Here is a 21,112-nt window from a genome sequence, read left to right as displayed (position 1 = left end):
GCCCGGTTTATAAGATGGCGACACACTTCACTTTGCCCTCACGCTGAAGACCAACGGCTTCCAGTGCCCGTTTGAAACATGGCGGCAACCTCCCGCAAGAACGCTTCTTCCCGCATCTGACCCGCCCACGTACCCACTCTCAAGATGGCGTCCCAAGGGCCGGACCTGGGCTCACTCATTGGCTCGAACGCTGTCACGTGGCTCCGGCTCGTTCACGCCCTCCCCCTCCCCACAGATCTTTCCGTCCCTCCGCTTTGACTGAAGGACGTCTCGCCCAATAGCCGTCTGGGTTCCGCCCTCGGAGTAGCTCTCTGGCCAATGGGAGGCGTTGGCGGGGGCAGGCACGGTTAGCCACGCCCACCTTCCGCGGTGGGAGCCAATTAGTAGCGCGCGCGGGGGACGTTGTGCGGGCGTCTCCGCCATCTTGTTGAGTCTATAACTCGGAGCCGTTGGGTCGGTCCCTGCTATTCCTCTGCGCCTCCGCTCCGTCCCCCGCGGGTCTGCTCCGTGTGCCATGGACGGGTGAGTAGTGCCGCGCCCCTCGCCCGCTGCTCTCGGCGCCGCTTTCCAGGCTTGGCCGCCACGCACGCCGGCCCCTCCAGCCGCTGCGGCGCGCGCGCGTGCCCGGCCTCCGTCCGCGTGGCGCGCTCGGACCCCGGGCGGCGGCGGCCGGCGAGGAGCCCGCACCATTCCCCGTTCCCTTCGAACCCACTCTCCCAGCGCACTTCCGGCGGCCGCGCGCCTCCGTGGCAAACCCGCGCCCCTCCCCTCGTGCACGCAGCTCCCCCCGTGGGCCGCGCTCACAGGAAGCGGGCCGGCGCGCTGGCCCCTTCCCGCTTCCCGTCCTCCAATGGGTGCCGGCTCTCCGCGTGCCGACGGATGTCCCTTCGCGCTCCCCTGTCCGGCGCCGCGTGCGCGCGCGTCCGTGGGTCTGAGGGGCGCGCGCCCTCTCTGCCTCGTGGGAAGGTGCCGGGAGGCCGGGTCCGAGTCCGCAGCCGCCGGCCGAGGCGCGATGGCTCTGCAGAGCGCGCACTGGCCTGGCCTCTGGTCTCCCGCCGCGCTTCCGGGACGCGCCGCTGCGCTCGGCAAACTTTTGTTTGTAGTTTCGGGTTTGTTTTTGGAGACGGGGGTCTCAGTGTAGCGTAGCCCAGGCTGGCCTCAACTCAAAGATCCGCCCCCCCCCCCCCGTCGAGTGCTGGGACTAAAGGCCTGCGTTGGTAGTTCCGACTTTTTTCTTGAAACTTGTTTGGGTTTTTCGAGACAGACTGACCTTGAATTCCTGAGGTTCCCAACTTAGCCTTCCTAGTGTTGTGAGTCACCACGCTTAGTAGCAGTTTTGCTCTTTTCTTTTAAGAATCAGTCCTATAAAATCAAATATTTCGGCGTGGCCTCAGGGCTTGTACCTGTCGCCGTCCTCTCCCAGCCTGAGTGCTGATCGCGAAAGCCTCCAGATGCAGTCGGTTAGCGAGTTACTAAGACTTTGAGCCGGGTGTGGTGGTGTGCACCTTTAATCCGGGCCGAGACGGGCAGATTGCTGCGTCCTGGCTAAGCCGGGTCTTGTAGAGAGACTGTCTCATAAAGGGTTTTGGAAGACATGCAGTAAAGCAGAGAGGTGCCCACTAACGATCAGTGTCACGCAACCCAGGCACCACTTCCCTAGGCGGAACTCTTGGAGTCAACTTGGGCACCTGGCCAGCCAAGGCAGGCTTGCTGCTGCCTGTTAATGGAGGCTAGGTTCAGCAGGTGAGGCCGAGTGCAGTCACGAGGGGCTGGGGTTGATCAGTAACCTAGGGTGTATCCCGGCAGCTCTCTTGGTTAGTAAATGGTAACAAGGCCTCTTTGACTGCCGTCAGCCGCCTGGCTCTGGAGCTCCCCGCCCCCCCTCAGGAATCAGTCTTTGGCTACTGCCTTTACCTGCTTCTGGGCTTCTAGGATTATAGGATACCAAGGAGTTGAATAGTGGACCCGGGTAGACCTTGTAGAAAGTGGCCTTCTTAATGTGTTCAAAGGCAGGAGCAGGGTCCTGCATGGAAGGAGGGAGGGGCTCCGAGGACAATGATGGCCCCCTTTCAAGTGGAGACTCAATGGGGTGGCTCACTTCCCTGCCCTTCCTTCCGAGCCCAACTGGCAGAGGGCCCTCCAGGCCCCACAGTGCTGATGTCTCTTTTTCTCTCCACAGCATCGTCCCAGACATAGCAGTCGGTACAAAAGGTAGGTGTCTCTTGCTTGGCATTGCACACAGCCCTGCTGTAGTCAAAGTTAGACTGTGCCTGCTGTAAGGTGGCCTGGCCCTGGTCCAGTCTACAAAGACCAAAAGGCAGAGGATGGCATGGGTGCATACACACTTGCCACCCAAGTGATGCGAAGGCCTAAGACCCTTTTCTGGGTCTGACTGCAGCTCTGTGCTGGCCTCTTTCTGGCTCGTTTTCTGCCAATTAGGTCTTCATCTGAGCAGTGGGTTCAGGCATTTGGGCACTTACTGAGTGTTGCCTGCCCACGTGGGTTTGGTTTGGAGGTGTGGCATGTTTCTGAGGTGAAGATTGCAGACTTGTCTGAGTCCTCTGCTGACCAGGCAGGTCTCTCCTGGACTCACATAGCAGGGGACAGTAGCACACCTCTAGCTCCATTGGTACTTGAGGTGGAGCCTAGGACTAGAAGGGCTTCTATGTCTGATGGGATGACATAGAATTGGGATGAAAGCTGCAGGTCTGTGTGTCGGGGATTGGTCACGCTCTGTTGGGTGAGCTATTTAGAATTGCCTGTTAAGCCTTAGTGGATGGCAATAGTTCCTACCCTCAGAAGGCCCCACAGGTGAGACCCCAGGGTCACACCAGCCACTGACAACTGACTACCAGGCTGCTGTCTGGACTAGTTTCGTTCTTTCCTGAGTGGACTCTGTCTGCACCTGCCTGCTGCTCTCTCTTTCCCTCAGATTCAGACTAACCTGTGTGTTCAGTGGTGGAGGGAGGACCCACTAAGGTCCAGGCCTGCAGGTGACTGGGCAAGGTGTTGCTTGCTGACCTGGATTGCCTCGTGGCTACTTGTCCTGCACAAGACTCCATTCTGGCTAGCCACAGAGGGCATACTGGGCAAGTTAGGAGCAGGTAGCTCTGCATGGAGAAAGAGACCAGGCCTTCCTTGCTCTGGACTGGCGAGCATTTGGGAAGGCTGCGCTCTGACAGCGGCTTCCCTGTGCTTGGTCTCACATGCCTCTGTCTGCATAGCCACTTGGGGTTGTTGGCCCAGGTGCTGGGGTTCCTCTGATAGTCTGGGCTCCCGAACCTACTAGGAGACTGTTAGTGCTCCTGCAGCCTGCTAGGAACAGAGCTACAGGAAGTGCTGCTCCTCCCGCCCAGTCCAGGCAGAAGTCATCCTCCCAGTAGGGTCAGGCCTGAGAGATCTCATGGGAGACTGGCTGCCAACAGGAAGTAACTTCCTGCAGCTCAGATGTGGACATGATGTTCTGGGCTTGGCATGTCAGGGTCTCGGGGGCCCCCCCCCAGTGCTGGGCAGGTCCACGTCCCTGTAGCTTTTGATCTTAAGACATTAATGCCCAAGCTTCAGGTGGGTGCAGGACATGAGGAACTTCTTGGGGTTCCCAGGTGCTGGTCTCTAGACCTGTCAGCTCACAGTGGGTCAGTCCAAGTGTTACTGGAGGATGGAAGCCAGTGCCCTTGGTAATGTTCAGTGAGGATGGAATAAGACATGGACAAGATGGTGGCCCCGAGTCCCTTGGTGTCTAACTTCGGGGTCTGGCTGGTTAGGAATAGATAACCAAGGAGCTCTGCCCCCCTGGAGCCTCTCGTCTGATCTGAGGCTTACTCTGGGTGGCAGGCCATCTCTTCTGCTGTACTGAGCCTAGGTCCTCTGGTTTCCAGGGCGGGGTTGGCTCAGCAAATTGCTTCTGGCAAGCAGGGGTCCCCACTGTGGGGTCAGCTTGGGTGTTCCCCGGTGAGTGGCTTCCATCACTGGATGGTCCCACTCACCAGGTATAGCCACTATCTCCTCTTGGAGTATGGCCAGGGCAGCAGGGTTGGGCTTTGTTTCTGTGGAAGCTGCCAGAGCACCTCTGCCAGGAGGGTACCGTGAGGCTGGCAGCTGTGCGCTCTGGACAGATGACCTGTTAGGCGGGGCCCTCCCACATGGCTGCTGGCACAGGGTCTCAACCACTGAAGGCTGCTGGTTGTGAGCAATGAAGCCACAGGCAGGCTTGGGACATTGTACACGTCCCTGGGGGCTGGTGTGTGATGGGTGGGTAGGAAAGAAGGGATCAGCTTGGAGTTGAAGGTTCATGCTCTTCCCAGCGGGGATCCGACGAGCTCTTCTCCACGTGTGTCAGCAACGGCCCCTTCATCATGAGCAGCTCGACTTCAGCAGGTGAGAGTGCTCAGGCCACACTTGGCCTTTCTCAATCAGGGAGTGCCCTAGGGAAGCCTGGCGTGGGAACGGGAGGGGTTGGGGAGAGTAGGACCCAGCCAGAGGCAGGAAAGGGCTTGCAGTCTCCCAAATGCACCCATATTCGTTTTTTCAGCCAATGGAAATGATAGCAAGAAGTTCAAAGGCGACAACAGGAGCACAGGGGTTCCTTCCAGAGTCATCCATGTCCGCAAGCTACCTAGTGATGTCACTGAGGGCGAGGTCATCTCCCTGGGGCTGCCCTTTGGGAAGGTTACCAACCTCCTTATGCTGAAGGGGAAGAACCAGGCCTTCATTGAAATGAACACGGAGGAGGCTGCCAATACCATGGTCAACTATTACACGTCAGTGGCACCTGTGCTGCGTGGACAGCCCATCTACATCCAGTTCTCTAACCACAAGGAGCTCAAAACTGACAGCTCGCCGAACCAGGCGGTGCGTCTGCAGGGCAGGCACAGGCGGGTGGGTGGTCTGGCTCCCTGCCTCAGCCCTGGGTCGCAGCTCATGATGGTTATCCACAGCGTGCCCAGGCAGCCCTGCAGGCCGTGAACTCTGTGCAGTCCGGAAATCTGGCCTTGGCAGCTTCTGCTGCTGCCGTGGATGCTGGAATGGCAATGGCAGGCCAGAGCCCAGTGCTCAGGATCATTGTGGAGAACCTCTTCTACCCAGTGACCCTAGACGTGCTGCACCAGGTGGGTGGCTGCATGCCCTGCGCCAGGGAGGGTCCCATCTGCCTGCAGCTTGGACTCACACAGCTCTCTTGCAGATCTTCTCAAAGTTTGGTACAGTCCTGAAGATTATCACATTCACCAAGAACACCAGTTCCAGGCGCTGCTGCAGTATGCTGACCCTGTGAGCGCCCAGCACGCTAAGCTGGTGAGTTGGGCTTCTGGTGGGGTGGGCAGTCCTATTCTTGGGCCACACTCACTCACCATTGTCTCCCCATAGTCGCTGGATGGCCAGACATCTACAATGCCTGCTGCACTCTGCGCATTGACTTCTCCAAGCTCACCAGTCTCAATGTCAAGTACAACAATGACAAGAGCAGAGATTATACTCGGCCTGACTTGCCTTCTGGGGACAGCCAGCCTTCTCTGGACCAGACCATGGCAGCAGCCTTTGGTAAGATGCTACACTGAGATGCACCAAGTCAGCGGGGTGGGAAAAGGCCACCTAGCTCTGTCAGGCTCCCCGCCACCCACTCAGCAGTCCAGCCCATGTCCGGCCGTGAGGTGAGGGTGCAGTGATTAGTGTCTGTTTGTTTCTAGGTGCGGCCCGGCATAATGTCAGCCTCTCCGTATGCAGGAGCCGGGTTCCCTCCCACCTTTTGCCATCCCTCAGGCCGCAGGTATTCATGCTCATCCTGACCCCGGTGCCTGCATGCCCACACAACCCCATAGCTGCTCATAGACCGGGATGGCCTCTGGCCCTGAGTGTCAGGTCCCGGGCCCCCTTGTGGGGAGAGGGGAAGGGGCCTCTGGCAGCATTCCCAGACAGGTAGGGCAGGGCAGTATCAGGCAGGGCTGGGCCAGGCGCCCTCTGATGGTTGTTAGAGATGAAGTACTAATCATGCAGTCTTTGGTCTGGTTCCCTTCAAGCACCTTGGGCGAGGACGAGGATGCAGTGTCCCTAGTAGATTGAATTTAATTGGCCTGGTAAGCAAGTGGCCTCCAGGGCTGAGAAGCATGGGCCTCAGCCTCCGCGTGCCGCCCGAGCCTGCATGGAGGAATGGGCGCCGCATGCGTGCACAGCCGGGCGTGTCTGGCAGGCCCTGCTTGCAGAGGGCCCGTGTCGACCAGAGCTTTCGTGCTGTCAGGCGCATGTAGTCTGAACACACTCGGACTGGCCATGGTGCCAGGCAGTGTGCGTGGCCTCTTGGGCAGTCCATAGCCAGGCGACACCTTGTGGCTGTGTGAGAAGAGGGTGCCTGCCTCCTTTTGGCACAGCCATCCAGACTCCAAATCCACACTACTTTCCCTTGCAGGTCTCTCTGTTCCTAACGTCCACGGAGCGCTGGCCCCCCTAGCCATACCTTCTGCTGCTGCAGCTGCTGCCGCTGGCCGCATCGCCATCCCAGGCCTGGCAGGCGCAGGGAATTCCGTCCTTTTGGGTCAGCAACCTAAACCTGAGGTATGTGGGTGTTGCTCTGCTCTGCTTGTACCTGGAATAGTGATGGGGTGCTGGTTTGACCACACGTTCTGGGGGGCGCATTGGATGGCAGGCAAGGGCTCTGGGTGTCCCAGGCACTGTGGACACAGGCGTGCTGCCCTCTGTCTGCTCCTGTTGGCCTCCGCTCCTTCCCAGCTGCTCTGAGGTTTTCCGTTTTCTTCTCAGCTCCATTCGCACCCCGGCCCTCAGTGCTCAGAGCCGGGGTGTTTTTCTTTCTGTACAAGGCAGTCTGAGTTAATTTGGGGGCACGGCAAGGAGAAGGCCTAGGAGTGCCTGCTGGAGGGGAGGTGGCTCAGGCCAGTGCCAGCCACCAGCTTGTCTGTGTGGCGGGAGCTCTAGAAGTGGCCCTTGAGGCTCAGTGTTCCTTTTCCAGGATGAGTCTGTGCGTGGCAGAGCCTCAGGCTGCTCTCTGGCTCCTGTGGCTCCAGGCTGCCCTGCTCCAGCCAGTTGACTGTAGCTGTCCTGAGCTTCACGTCCGCCACCTGGGAACTAATAGGCTCCACTCCTTGCCTCAGTTCTTAGTCCTGGCTTCAGTGCTGGCCATGGCCCTTGAGCCTGCGTGCAGTGCTTCTCTTCACATGCGTGAACGTGTGTGTGCAAGAGTGTGCAAGTGTGAGTGAGTGTGTGTGGAACACTGCCTCATTTTCCTACGTATTTACTGACCTGTATTTTGCTACTTTTTCTTTCCTCCCCTCCCCTCCCAATTTTTTTTTCTTGCCTGATCCGGAATTTCTTTGCCAACTGACTGCACGGTTCTTCTGCTTCCTGTTGTTGCTTGAAACAAACAAACATAAATCAATAAAAACAAAACTCCCCTCTCAAACCCGCTCTCCGGAAACCAACCTGCCCTTGAATATTAACATCCTGACAACTTCAATCATCATGAACCTGCTCGCCTGCGGGGACTGTCTTCCTCGTGGACGATTGGCACTCGCCCCCTTGACCTCTCCCTCTCCCTGTCCCCTGCTGCCTTCCTCTGCTGTCTCTAAAGAGAGTCACACCCCAAAGCCTCTTTATTCTCTTCGGTATGTTATTCTCACTTTTATTATCTTGGTTTCGTTTAATTGATTATTTTACACCCTGCGATGTACTATTGAGTTTGTGTTTGGCCTTCTGCCTCGGTCCGTGGTTTGCTTCCGGTTTGCGGATTGTACTGAGTAGACACGCATGGTTACCACCCTGCATGCTTCCAGAGCTAAGCGTGTCAGTAGCATGTGAACTGGGCTGTTCTGACATGTCAGTGTCTGGAGGTCCGAGACCTGCCGAGCACAGTGCCCCTTAGCAGGTCTTGGACTGTGAGGCGCAGGCTCCCAGTACCCCACTAAACAAACCTGGCCGGCGAGAGCTTGGGGTGCGTGAGGGGTGGGGAGTGGGTGAGGTGAGTGGGTGGGAGAGGTTAAGAGGCCAGGCATCTCATTCTCTGTCTCTGGGCTTCAAAGGCGTTTATGGTGATGTGCAGCGGGTGAAGATTCTGTTCAACAAGAAGGAGAATGCACTTGTACAGATGGCCGATGGCAGCCAGGCCCAGCTGGGTGAGAGCCACTGGAGGGGGATGGAGGCTCATACTGCCGCTGAGGCTGCCGATGGGAGTAGGTGAGCATGGGGCCTGCTGCTCATGTTGTTTGTTTTTTCCCCCTTGCCCAGCCATGAGCCACCTGAATGGGCACAAGCTGCATGGGAAGTCAGTGCGCATCACGCTGTCGAAGCATCAGAGTGTGCAGCTGCCTCGTGAGGGACAGGAGGACCAGGGCCTGACCAAGGACTATGGCAGCTCACCGCTGCAATCGTTTCAAGAAGCCGGGCTCCAAGAACTTCCAGAACATCTTCCCACCCTCAGCCACTCTGCACCTTTCTAATATCCCGTGAGTTAGCCAAAGCGTAGCTTGTCCCTTTGTGAGCCCTGAATGGCTCCTAGTCTTTGTCTTTGCCTGCTGCTGTCCTTGTGTTGTGCCCGCCCCCCCCCCCCCCCAAGTGTGTGTGGGACCCAGCCAGATGCCTCCTGTTTGCCTGCAGGCCCTCTGTGTCCGAGGACGACCTCAAGAGCCTCTTCTCCAGCAATGGTGGTGTGGTCAAAGGCTTCAAGTTCTTCCAGTGAGTACAGCCCCGCTCCACTCCACCCTCCTGCCTTTACCCTGCGTGAGCCCCTCTTGACCAGCCTGCACCCCACCCCTGCAGGAAGGACCGCAAGATGGCACTGATCCAGATGGGCTCCGTGGAGGAGGCTGTGCAGGCGCTGATTGAGCTGCACAACCACGACCTGGGCGAGAACCACCACCTGCGTGTGTCCTTCTCCAAGTCCACCATCTAGATGCGCGTGTCCGCGACAGCTACCACCATTCCAGAAAAGCCACTTTAAAAAGCAGCTGAAGTGACCTTACAGACCAGAGATTTTATTTTTTTAAAGAGAGATCAGTTTACCTGTTTTTAAAAAAATTAAATCTAGTCCACTTTGCTGTGGCGGGAAATGGCTTAGGCCACAGAGGCCCAGTCAGGCCCGGCACCATGCCTTGAGGAGCTCAGGCGTGAGGCCACAGCGGTGCCCCCGAACACAGCCGCTTTCTCGTGCCTTACAAAACCAGCCCACCTTGCGGCCACACACCCACCCTCTCAAGCCACCAAGTCTGTCGCTAGACCTGCCGGTGAGCCGAGACCTGCACTTCCAGGCTCCCTAAACCATGCAGGAGCCTTGGCCACCGCCCCCACCCCTTATAATCAAGTGACATGATTCTCCCATGTCCCTGGCCAGCCCAGGAGGCCCAGGCCATCCTCAGCTGCCGAGCCTCGTGACCTTTGTATTCTGTTCTGGTGGTCACAGACACCTGTGCCTAGCAATATTTCCACTTGACCAAATACTCAAATCTTTTTCCATTTATAAGAGATAGTTTTAAGTAACTTTTTATAGTGATGATACAGTGGTATGTGTGTACTCTAAGCTTCTGTGTCCCTGTGCTCGTCCCCTCCTTCCTGGTGACCAACTTCCGGGTGGGGCCCAGGCCAGTGCTGCCCCTGCCTGGGGAAAACAGCCCTGAGACCATTGGGTTCCTACCTTCAAATTCTGGACCAAAGTTTTTTTTTTTCTTTTTTTTTTTTTTTTGCCTGCCTCTGACTAGGCCCAGGTGAGGGGCTGACCTCCAGGCCTTAATGCCCCTCCCGATATGCCCATGTCGTGCCTAGCCTGTCTCTAGGGGAGGGGTTCCCTGGACCTTGGTTCTGTGAAGGAGTGGCAAGAGTGTAAATATTTATGATTTTTTTTACCTGTGTGGGGCTGAGGCAGTGCAGCAGTTTTTTATGGTGACAGATATATATTTTGGTAACAACTACAGGCTCAGTATTGTCCCAGGGCCAGCCCTGGCTACATTCCACCCCGTCCCAGATGGTATGTTGGGAAGTTTCCATTAAAGCAGTTTTCTAACCTGTGCCTTCCCTGAGCCCTTCATTCTGAGCTGTAGAGGTATCGCCCGGGCTGGGCCTGGATCCAATAAATGCCTGTGTCTTGCGCACCTCTGCCTGTCATTGGGCATTGGGGACTGGAGGGCTTGGTGTGGGTCACATGGAGTAGAAGGGACAGGGCTGAGAAACTGCACATGTCTTCTAGGTTAAGGACCATCCAGACAACATGATAATGTCACTGTCAGCCTTTATTGGTGTCCTGTGTTGTTCCCCCCCCCAAACCATGTTTGCCAGGCTTAGTCCTGGTACCTCCGGGCCTGCATCCTCCTATAGTAACTTTCTGCCTCAGCTTCCATTTCCCGGTTCCCCAACCCACCCACCTGGCGCCTCATGGTAGATTCACGACTGTTTGCACCTAGGGCTCCATCAGTTGAGCCTGGAGGGGGCAGACCCTCCCCAGTGGCGAGGTTAACAGTGGCAACCGCCCCAATTCGGGCCTCCTCCTGGTCCACATCACTAACCGGAGACCCTGAGCCCATGCCAGGCTGTTTGCAGCTGCTTCGAAAGCCTCGTGCTAGGTCCCCCAGCTCGTAGGAGCCATCACCCTCCACTACTTTGGCCTTCCATTCCCAGGGTGTGCTGCCAGCAGACAGGTGCACCACAGGATGGTGGGGTGCATGTGCATCAATTGTGACAATGCTGGCCGAGTCACGGTCTGACGGGGAGCGGTATTGTGAGGAGTCGGAGCTGGTGCTGGAGGATGAGGCTGTCTCAGCCTTGGGGCCCCCTGCTGCCTTGGACATGGCAATGACCTGCAGAAGCCTAGGTGGGTTGACCACCCGTGGCTGTGATGGAGCCACAGCCACTGGGGCTCCGCCCTTCTCAGCCATTGACAGCCATTTAGCCCGCACTGATGAGCTGCTCTTGGGCGACAGGCCAGCTCCAGCCTGCACTCCTTCTTCAGGGATGTGCACAAGGGGTTGGGGACCTGGCCTTGGAGGAAGAATGACTCTGGGCCCAAGCCCTGGCCGCGCCTGGACAGTGGGGTAGAGTGAGGGTGGCACGGGCCCATCCTCCTCCTCCTCCTCCTCTTCCTCCTCCTCCTCCTCCTCTTCTTCCTCTGCCATAGGCTCTGCTGGGGCCCGCAGGTGCACAGGGCTACCCTCATCGGGTACTCCCAGGCCACGGCCCTCCAGGGATTTCTGCTTCCACTCACTGATGAGCTGCTTGGAACGGGAGGCATCAAGGGGCACATGGATGGTCATGTGGCGCCGGGCAGGGTCATCCAGCGAAGGCGTGCTGACACGGGGCAGTGTGTTGCTGAAGGTGACCATGCCCTCCTTGCCCATGGGGCTGCGTGGGGCCAGCAGGTCCACATCCACACTGGCCCGCTTCAGGCTGCCAAGAGATGTCTTCTCTCGAGCCACAGGCCGTGGCACACCCTCTAGCCTCCCCGGAGGGCCCAGCTCGTCTGTGCTGACAGACTTATTCTGCTGATACATGGACTCATGACCCCGCTGTGCCAGCGCTCGCAGGGCATCCTTGGCAGGAGCTGGCAGAGGCACCTTCTCTGTAGGTGGTGCCTGGAAGTTGCCCACTGCGTGGCAGGCCTAGGGATAAGGATTTGCATGAGGCCTGTTACCCAGCAGGGGACAGTACCTGCAGGCTACAGGGAGGCACCAGCATTCTGTGAGGATGGGTGCATGCAGAACCAGTGGGAGAAGCCTTCCTTCAGACCCCAGGCTCTTGCCACTCAGCCTCCCTGCTTAAATTCCACTGGTGGCCAGCCAGCCTCCTCCCTCAGACCTCGTCAGCTCCCACTCTCACCAGGTAGGCAGCGATGCCTGCACCAATAAGAAAGCCAGCATAGACATCCACAGGGTGGCTGCGGTACTGGGTGATCTGGGTGAGGCCACAGACGCCAGCAGCAATGGCGAAGGCAAACACAAGGATGGGCTTCAGCAGCTTGGTGGTGTCTGAGATGACTGAATTGAAGTACATCTGGGCCAATACATAGGTAGGTCAGGCTGTGCCTACTGCCCTCAGATGGGCAGAGCACTGGGCTCATCACTCACCGACACGTAGACAGCAGCAAAGGCTGACAGAGTGGCATGCTGAGACGGGAAGGTTTTCCTGCAAGAGGCATGATGTCAACCCCGCTGGATGAGGGGCAGCCTGTTTCCCTAAGGTCACTGCAGGGCTTGGGGCCCGAGCTCACCGTGCTGACAGGATGGCATGGGTATCGTGACCAGAGCAGATGTCCTGCGTGATGTAGGGGTTCGCCTCACAGGAAGTGCCCAGCAGAGTGTAATTGGGTTTGCAGACAGTTAGGAAGAAAGGCGTGTGGTAGCCGGTGGCCAGCTGGATGACATCCGTCACCAGAGCCGTGGCACACAGGCCAAACACGTGCACACCTGAGGGCGAGAGGGCCAGGCCAGGGGAAGGGAGCAGGGGAAGGCTGTTCCCCCAGAAGCCCATCCACTCTGTAGCCCCCCCATGAATGGACATTAAGGCAGGATCAGAGAGCCCACAGTCACTCACCTACAAAGCGCACTGTCCGCCTGAGGAAGGAGTTAAAATTGCAGCCACCCGCGTTGATGCTGCCCTCAGTGCCCCCTGGGCCACGGCCCCACAGCCGGGACTGCAGGCAGTAGACCATGCCTTCGCCAACCATGATCTGTCCCCCCGGGAACAGGCAGGTCAGGGAGGGCCACAGTGAGAGACCCAAGTGCCCAGGGTCCTGGTACAGGCTACTCACAGATGCCGCGGGTGCCGCAAAGGCCAGACTCAGCAACATGAGCAGTGGAATCAGCTCCTCGTTGGTCTCCACATAGGGCATGGACAGCGAGCGGTCGTAGCACTGGAAGCCCACCTTGGCCGGCTTGAACAGGTCAGTCAGCTCCAGGAAGTATAAGGACACAATGGAGGAAGCCACGATCGGCAGCTTGGGGGAGGCAGATGGTGTCCAAGTCACCGGCCATCCCACCACAGCCTTAGGGTGGCTCAGAGATTCATTTCTGCAACCAGCTATGCCACAAAAGGGAGAGCCGTTGCACAGCCAGGAAACAGCTCAGCCACACAAGATCCATCTGCCACTCACCCACCACCTATCCGTCCGTCCACTATCTATCCTGTCTATCCACCCACCCATGTCCATCCATGTCTATCCACCGACCCATCCATTCAGCCAGCATCCACCCACCCACCCCTCTATTCATCCACCCACCCGTCCATCTACCCACCCACCCGTCCGTCAGTCCACCCGTCTGTCCATCATCTACCCACCTGTCTGTCCATCTACCCACCCACCCATCTCTCATCTGTTCATCCATCCATCATACATACACACACACATATATTCTGTTTATAGCCCTCTCCTTTCAGCTGCTCCTTAACCAGGCTTGCTGTCAGTCCTGCCTTACTTAGCGCAGCTTCTCTAGTGGCATTTCCCTGTCCCTATGCAGCTTCAAATGGCACCCCGCATGTGGCTGGTGCTGAGGTCCCTCACTCATCTCTGAGGCCTTTGTACCAACCCGGCGTATGTCTCCACCACCTAGAGTATGATGTCAGTGTCAATACTTCCAAAGAACAGGGAGCCATGGCTCCTGAAAGTGGAACCCTTGGGACTCAAGCAGGGGAATAACTGTCACTGAAAGGACCTGGGAGAGTGGACTGAGGGAGCTGGGCTGACATCAAAGGAGCATCCAAATTATTTATTCACTGACATAGCATCTCATGTCCCAGGCTGACCTCAGACTCACAGCATAACTGAGGATGGCCCTGAACTCCCGATCCTCCTGCTTCGGTCTCCTATGCTGGGTGACGGGTGGGCAGTTTCCCTCAGGTTAAGGAGCATTTATTGATCAAGAGGTCTGAGGCAGATGAATAAAATGGGTGACATTTGCCTGGGATCAGCTGTACATCTCCATTTTCCCAGCTGCAAAAGAGTAATGAATACGGTCTGCAGTGGTGGTGCACACCTTTAACCCCAGCACTCGGAGGCAGAGGTAGGCGGATCTCTGTGAGTTTGCGTCTAGCCTATTCTACAGAGTGAGTTCCAGAACAGCCAGGGCTACTACACAGAGAAACACTGTCTTGAAAAAACAACAACAACAACAAATGTGTGTGTGTGTGTGTGTGTGAAAGCCAAGGGCTGGAGAAATAGTGTGATAGTTTGATAGTTAGGAATGTTGTCAGCTTTTCCAGATTAGAGTTCAATTCCTAGCACCCACAGGACAGCTCACAACCTTCTGTAACTCTAGTTCCAGGGGCTTCTGTGTCCTCTTCTGACCTCCACGGGCTCCTGTATGCATGCATGCATGTAGTGCTCACGGCAAACAGCCATCAACATAGATAACTTATGTAGTTGGAATAGGGCAGGGCACACCTTTAATCCTGGCAACTGGGAGACAGAGGCAAAGTAAGTCAGAGCTACATACTGAAACTCTGTTTTCAGTAAACAAATAAATACTGGATACCGGATGTGGGGGAGTGGCATGCACCTTTAATTCCAGCACTCCGGAGGTAGGGGCAGGCGGATCTCTGTGAGTTCAAGGCCAGCCTGGTCTAAGCGTGTTCCAGGACAGACAAGGCTACACAAGAAACCCTGTCTCAAGAAACAAAACAAAACAAAAAGTTGGGCAGCCAACAGCTAGGCAGTAGACAGATCGCTGGATTGGAGGATAAGAGAGAATAAGGAGTAGGAGAAATCTAGGCTCAGGAGAGAGGGGAAGGAGAACAGAATGAGGGAGAAAGAGAGGGACAGGTCTGGGGCCAGGCAGCCACAGGCAGACGCGAGAAACAGGAGAGCAGGACGTACAGGATGAAAGTGGTAAAAAGCCCCAAGGCAAACGCAGATGAGGAGAAACAAGATAAGTTAATATGGGCCAAGCCTAAGATGAGGCCGAGACTTCTAACTAATAACAGTCTCTGTGTCATCATTCGGGGGCTGGCTGGTGGTCCAAAGAAAGCCTGCTACAGGGCTGGAGAGATGGCTCAGTGGTTAAGAGCATTGCCTGCTCTTCCAAAGGTCCTGAGTTCAACTCCCAGCAGCCACATGGTAGCTCACAACCATCTGTAATGAGATCTGGTGCCCTCTTCTGGCTAACTTGTATACATAACTAATAAATAAATAAATATTTAAAAAAAGAAAGTCTGTTCCTTTTCAGTATGTAATGAAACTGACCACACATACAGGACTGATCTTTCAGTGTTCAGTGGGTTACATGAAGAATGTGCCCATAGTTTTAAAACAACTCATACAGGATGTAGTGGGTTGTGGCCTCACCTGTGTCAGGTGAGGAAATAAACTCCCTTGCCCGTAGATAAAGGTTTCCTGTCCAGACCGCCCCACCCCAGGAACAGGCTCAGAGGCTGAATACTAATTACAAAGGCTGGCCGATAGCTCAGGCTTATTAGTACCTAACTCTTACACTTAAATTAACCCATATTTCTATTTATGCTTTGCCATGTGGCTTATAACTTGTTACCTCATTTTCTACATGAGCTACTTGTTCCACGGATAGCTGACCGGCCTTCCTCCTGACTCCACCCTCCTTCTTCCCGTCATTTTCAATTTTGTTTTTCTACCTTACTTTCTGTCAGCTTTTAATTAACCAATGAGAGTAACACATACTCATAGTGTAGCAAAGGATTGTTCCACAGCACTCACAGACACACACACACCCTTTCCCTCTCCCTTCCCCTCTTTCTTTCTGAGAAAAAGTTTCCCTGTGTAACAGCCCTGGCTGGCCTGGAACTCACTCTGTAGCTCAGGCTGGCTGGCCTGGAACTCAGAGATCCACCCCCTCTAGGCATACATCACCACACCCAGCCTGTCCCTTTCTATTACTGGGTGGGTGAGGCGGTCAGAGGGCTACTGTGGGAATCTTAGCTTTTGTGCCAGTTGCAGGGATAGAACTCAGGTTGATGGGTTTGCCGGCAGGAGTCTTTACCACAGCTGCCGTCGGTCCATAAATGCCCTTCTCTGCATAGGATTCTTTATTTATAGGGTGTGTTGGAGCCCTGGCTCCATCTGTACTGAAAGTAAAGCAACAGCCGAGCGAAGACAGCCTAAGGCCCACGCTTTGGTTAAGATCCGCTGCTCACTCGGGGCGCCAGTGCCAATGTGGGCAAACACAGCAGGGCGTGTGAAACACTGTACTTCCCTCTGCCCGCAACTGTGGTGTGTGTCTGCAGCCTAAGCACGTGGAAGGCCAACTCTGAGTTCTCGATCAGCTTGGGCTACTTAAAGAGAACCAGTCTTGCTGGGCGGTGGTGGCGCACGCCTTTAATCCGGGCACTCGGGAGGCAGAGGCAGGTAGATCTCTGTGAGTTCGAGGCCAGCCTGGTCTACAGAGCTAGTTCCAGGACAGGCTCCAAAGCTACAGAGAAACCCTGTCTCGTAAAACAAAAAAAACAAAAAAAACAAAAAAAAAAGCAAACAAACAAACAAAAAAAAAACCAACAACGATAAAAGAGTCTCTAACAAACCCTTTTCCCAGAATCTGTTCTAGGGCTTCTCAGCCTGCTCCTCCATTGGGGGGAACAATGCAGGCTCATCCAGGTCTGTGTGAAAATGAAGGTTCAGAAACAAGTTAGTGTGCCCAGGTGGGGGTAGAGTAACTCGTGTGTACAAGTCAAGTTCTCCCTGGACAAAACCCTTGTATAGGGCCAGCAAGATGGCTCAGTATGGAGCATGCCTGCTGCCAAGCATAGACCCACATGGTGGAAGTGAAGATCTGGCTCCTGAAAGCCCTCCTCTGAACCTCCACACTCCCACCACAACACAGGCATGCACGGGTGGGCATGCACACGCACGCACACACACACACACACACACACACACAAAAGAATATTTAAAAACCTTAATGAGAGGAAGTTGTCGTTAGGGGAAGAATGCTTCCTTTCCAGGTGCCAGGACCCAAGTTCAAGTCCCCAGCACCACGCAGCAAGGGGGAAACAGTAGTTGGGTGCTGCCTGTAACTTGGATACTGCAAGGTGAGGCCATGGAGACCGCAGTGACGGACCCAGCCAAACAGCAATGGAGGAAGACACCTGCTGTCACCCTATGATTGGGGGGTGAGCTCTCACCACCCACCTTAGCACAGCATGGTGGTCTGTGCTATCACAGCCTCCCAGCACCAGGGAGGCAGAGACAGGAAGATTGGGTTTGAGCCTAACATGGAATACAATCAAGTTCCCATCCAGCCTGGGCTACAGAGTGAAAATTCAGAATGAGGCTGAGGAACTGAGCTCCCATCCAGAAGGCCCGCAGTGAGTGCCTAGGGGGCATGGTCAGAGCAGAGGGGTCTCCTGGGAGAGTGATCATGGGGTAGTCTCACCCAGAATTCACAATCGAGGGGCTGGGGGTATGGTCAGGGGCAGGGTCCCGCCTAGAATCCTGTAGTGAGGAGCTGGGCATGTGGTCAGGGTGGAGCCCCGCCTAGAATCCCTCAGTGGGGGTGGTGGGCGTGGTCAGGATGGAACCCCGCCTACAATCCCCAGTGAGGGACTGGGGGCGTGGTCAGTGGTGGAGCCCCGCCCAGAATCACCCAGTGAGGGGCTGAGGGCGTGGTCAGTGATGGAGCTCCGATCTGGCAAGGTCCAGGTCCTGGATTCTATTGCCAGTACTAAAGACAATCACGAAAATAATTTTAAATGAGCGAGAAAAAAATAGCTGTAAGCAATTTCTGAAAGGATTTCAAAGGATTCTGGTGAGAGAAAGTCAGCCTGAGGGTCTGGGCAGAGGATGGGACCTGGTTAATCTACTGTCATGTTGGAACTTAATTAAACATTCCCTCAATTGCTCTGTGGCTCACACAGGGTCACCTGCGGGGAGGGATCCGCTTTGGGGACAAAGCTGGGCTCCAGGCTGACCCGGGGCTTGTCTGTCACACAGCTTCTGTCCCCATCCGATTCCTGTCATTCAGAGAAAAACGCCATCATCCACACTTAGTATGCACCAAGTGAATGCATGTATTGTCTTCTATTTTTAGACCCCTCAATTCTCCACCACAGCTGGCTAGTCTTGGGGGGGGGACGGCACGCAGCCATACCATTAGCAGAAGAGGGTTTAGATACATCCAAGGTGCTGTAGGGCCAAGTCCTCAGCACCCACCCTCCCCAGTTGGGGCTTGTTCACCACCATGCCCCAATTTTCAGACCTAGCTTCTCACCCATGTCCTTCAAAGAAAGCCCATCATCCTAGCATTTTCCTGGTCTGTTCCCACAGTCTAAAGGACCCTTCTGAATTTCTGGAACTCCTACTCGACCTGCAGAGCCCTGCTTCTTGGACCCAGCCTTATCCCCATCCCAGCTCCAGGTGCCATGGTTCCGCGGTGCAGGCTCCTGTCCCCGCAGCGTAGAGGCGACGGTGTTTTAAGCTCCACGCCATGGAAACCTATCTCCGTGGTCCCCCACTCACCTCTACGAAATAAAAGCAAGGCAAGAGCGTCATGCTGTCCTTCGGCGTTTTATTCTTCTCCTTCATAGCAATCATGGTGACGCGGGCGCTGTAGGCCGAGGTTGTAGGGGACAAAGGCGCGCTGGAAACCAGGAGGTGCGCAGATGGAGTTCCCAGGTGGAAAGACACGGGATAGACAAAGTGGCCCGGGGAAACTGAGGCTGAAGCGGAAGGAGGTACTGGGGGAAGGAGGATGCAGGAGCGCAGACGGCTCGCTCACCTGGGAGGGCGGAGTCCGCCGCAGAGCGCGGACACAAAGCCCGGACCCCCGCGTGGGAGGGACGCGAGGCCGGGAGCGGTGCGCGGGGCGCGGGCTCTTTGTCTGTGGACTCTGCAGCCGCTCGGGCCCCGCCCCGGCCCCGCCCCCGGTTAGGGCGCCTCCGCCTCCGGCTCTGCGGGTCTCAGGGTCTCCGGCCCCCGCGGGGGATCGCAATCCGGGTCCCTGGTACGCGCCCTCTGTGCGCCTTGCGCGCGCACGATCAGTCTCAGGGACCTAGGGGCGCGCGGCGGAGTGAGGGGAAGGCGAGGTCCCGCGGCCCCAAATCATCTCCCAGCGTCTCACAGTCGCCGAGTCCCCGGGCCCCCACGTTTTCCGCGCCCGCTGCGCTCTGGAGTCGGTTGCCATGGTGAGGTCCCTGGGCGCCTGAGGGAAAAGAGACAAAGACTCCGGGGTGGAGGGGCTGCCCTCACTCTACTTTTCCCCCTCGTCCCCGCCCCTCATTTTCTCCATCCAACCTTCAGGCCTGCCTCACCCTCCTGACCCTATCCAGCCGATGCCTGGAGGATAAATGCACCTAGATAGCGCTTGCAACCCTTTCCCCGCTCGGCAGAGGCAGCCCAGTAAGGTAGCCACCGTATCCCAGTTGGGGCAAACCGAGGCCCAGAGAAGTTAGGAAATCATTCTATCGGTATAGTGAGTGAGCTTACTGTATACCAGAACCTTAACGGACCCTTGGGATCCCCTGGGATACGGCTACATAAGACTAAGCTGGGGTTAGCCAGTCATGCTACAAGCAGGAGGACCTCGTTCGAATCCCCATCATCCACATAAAAATCCATCCATGGTGTCATATCTAACCCCAGCGCTGGGGAAAGCAAGACCGAATGATCCCTGATCCTAATCAAAGAGACTATCCCAAAACATAAGGTAAAACTGGGGGTGACTCTGTACATCTGTAATCTCAGCCGCTTGAGACAGAGGCAGAGGAATTCTACGAATCCCAAGACCCTGTTTCCAAAAAACAAAACCAGGCCTGGACAGTGGTAGCGTAGGCCTTTAATCTCAGCACTCTGTGAGTTCAAGGCCAGCCTGGTCTACAGAGCAAGTTCCTGGACAGCCAAGGCTACAGAGAAACCCTGTCTCAAAAAACCAAAACCAGAACAAAACAAAACACAAAAACAAAGTGGGCAGCTCAAAGAACACATGAGCAAACAGGCCCCTCACAGGGAAACATGCGAAATGCAGGACAAGGGAATAAGCACAAGGTCATATGAAGGGCATGGAGGGTTGATCCATGGAGCACCTACATGTCCACCCTGCTCTAGCGCCCTACCCACCCCACTGTTCCCGCCCTACCCACCCCACTGCTCCCGCCCTGCCCACCCCACTGCTCCCCCACTGCCCACCCCACTGCTCCCCCACTGCCCACCCCACTGCTCCCCCACTGCCCACCCCACTGCTCCCGCCCTGCCCACCCCACTGCTCCCGCCCTGCCCACCCCACTGCTCCCGCCCTGCCCACCCCACTGCCCCTGCACTGCCCACCCCACTGCCCCCGCCCTGCCCACCCCACTGCCCCTGCACTGCCCACCCCACTGCTTCCGCCCTGCCCACCCCACTGCCCCTGCACTGCCCACCCCACTGCTCCTGCCCTGCCCACCCCACTGCCCCTGCACTGCCCACCCCACTGCTCCCGCCCTGCCCACCCCACTGCTCCCGCCCTGCCCACCCCACTGCTCCCCCACTGCCCACCCCACTGCTCACCCACTGCCCACCCCACTGCTCACCCACTGCCCACCCCACTGCTCCCGCCCTGCCCACCCCACTGCTCACCCACTGCCCACCCCACTGCCCACCCCACTGCTCCCGCCCTGCCCACCCCACTGCCCCTGCACTGCCCACCCCACTGCTCCCGCCCTGCCCACCCCACTGCCCCTGCACTGCCCACCCCACTGCTCCCGCCCTGCCCACCCCACTGCTCCCGCCCTGCCCACCCCACTGCTCCCGCCCTGCCCACCCCACTGCTCCCGCCCTGCCCACCCCACTGCTCACCCACTGCCCACCCCACTGCTCACCCACTGCCCACCCCACTGCCCCTACCCTGCCCACCCCACTCCTTCTGCCCTGCCCACCCCACTCCTTCTGCCCTGCTCTCTGTCCATCCCCATTACTCACAGTGTTTGTTTTCCCAAACTCAAGCTCAGCTCAATTTCAGAGTCTCCTTATGGGAACAGCAAGTTCCCCAGGCCTAGTGGCCACACGCAGCAAATGTTCCTGCTCCACAGAGATGCCCTGAATGAAGCCAGGCATGGTGGTGTGCCGCTCTTGGGCAGATGAGGCAGAAGAATTGCTGTGAGTTTAAATAACTCCTGGGCTGCACAGCAAGACCCTGTCTCAAAAAAAAAAAAAAAAAAAAAAAAAAAAAAAAAAAAAAAAAAAAAAAAAAAAAAAAAA

The 21,112-nt window shown here is 56.6% G+C and overlaps 2 protein-coding genes across 3 annotated transcripts; one reads left to right on the top strand and one right to left on the bottom strand.

Annotated features, from left to right (window-relative positions):
* Positions 1–395: 395 nt before the first annotated feature.
* On the top strand, positions 396–10,085 carry Ptbp1 (polypyrimidine tract binding protein 1). Its single transcript, XM_038313952.1, is given in 16 exon segments — positions 396–522; positions 2,180–2,208; positions 4,303–4,377; positions 4,532–4,851; positions 4,938–5,108; positions 5,183–5,231; positions 5,234–5,292; positions 5,365–5,377; positions 5,380–5,538; positions 6,401–6,546; positions 7,577–7,610; positions 8,025–8,117; positions 8,230–8,366; positions 8,368–8,447; positions 8,599–8,676; positions 8,761–10,085. Coding segments are annotated over 16 exon segments (1,584 nt in total). The 5' UTR covers positions 396–514; the 3' UTR covers positions 8,894–10,085.
* Plppr3 (phospholipid phosphatase related 3) lies at positions 8,019–18,475 on the bottom strand. Of its 2 annotated transcripts, XM_038313893.1 has the most exons (8): positions 18,401–18,475; positions 12,734–12,919; positions 12,517–12,652; positions 12,194–12,389; positions 12,051–12,108; positions 11,803–11,976; positions 11,192–11,585; positions 8,019–8,056 (listed from the first exon to the last, which is right to left on the bottom strand). In XM_038313893.1, exons 1-8 carry the CDS (start codon positions 18,473–18,475, stop codon positions 8,019–8,021), a joined length of 1,257 nt encoding a protein of 418 aa, XP_038169821.1. The 2 variants fall into 2 exon arrangements, with proteins under 2 accessions (XP_038169821.1, XP_038169811.1); XM_038313883.1 differs by lacking the exon at positions 8,019–8,056 and having other exon boundaries at positions 10,272–11,585.
* Positions 18,476–21,112: the final 2,637 nt, after the last annotated feature.

The sequence above is a fragment of the Arvicola amphibius genome, chromosome 1, assembly GCF_903992535.2.
Source record: "Arvicola amphibius chromosome 1, mArvAmp1.2, whole genome shotgun sequence".
NCBI classification, from domain to species: Eukaryota; Metazoa; Chordata; class Mammalia; order Rodentia; family Cricetidae; genus Arvicola; species Arvicola amphibius.
Note: the sequence above shows the minus strand (reverse complement) of the source record. Positions and strands in the feature narration are given on the sequence as shown.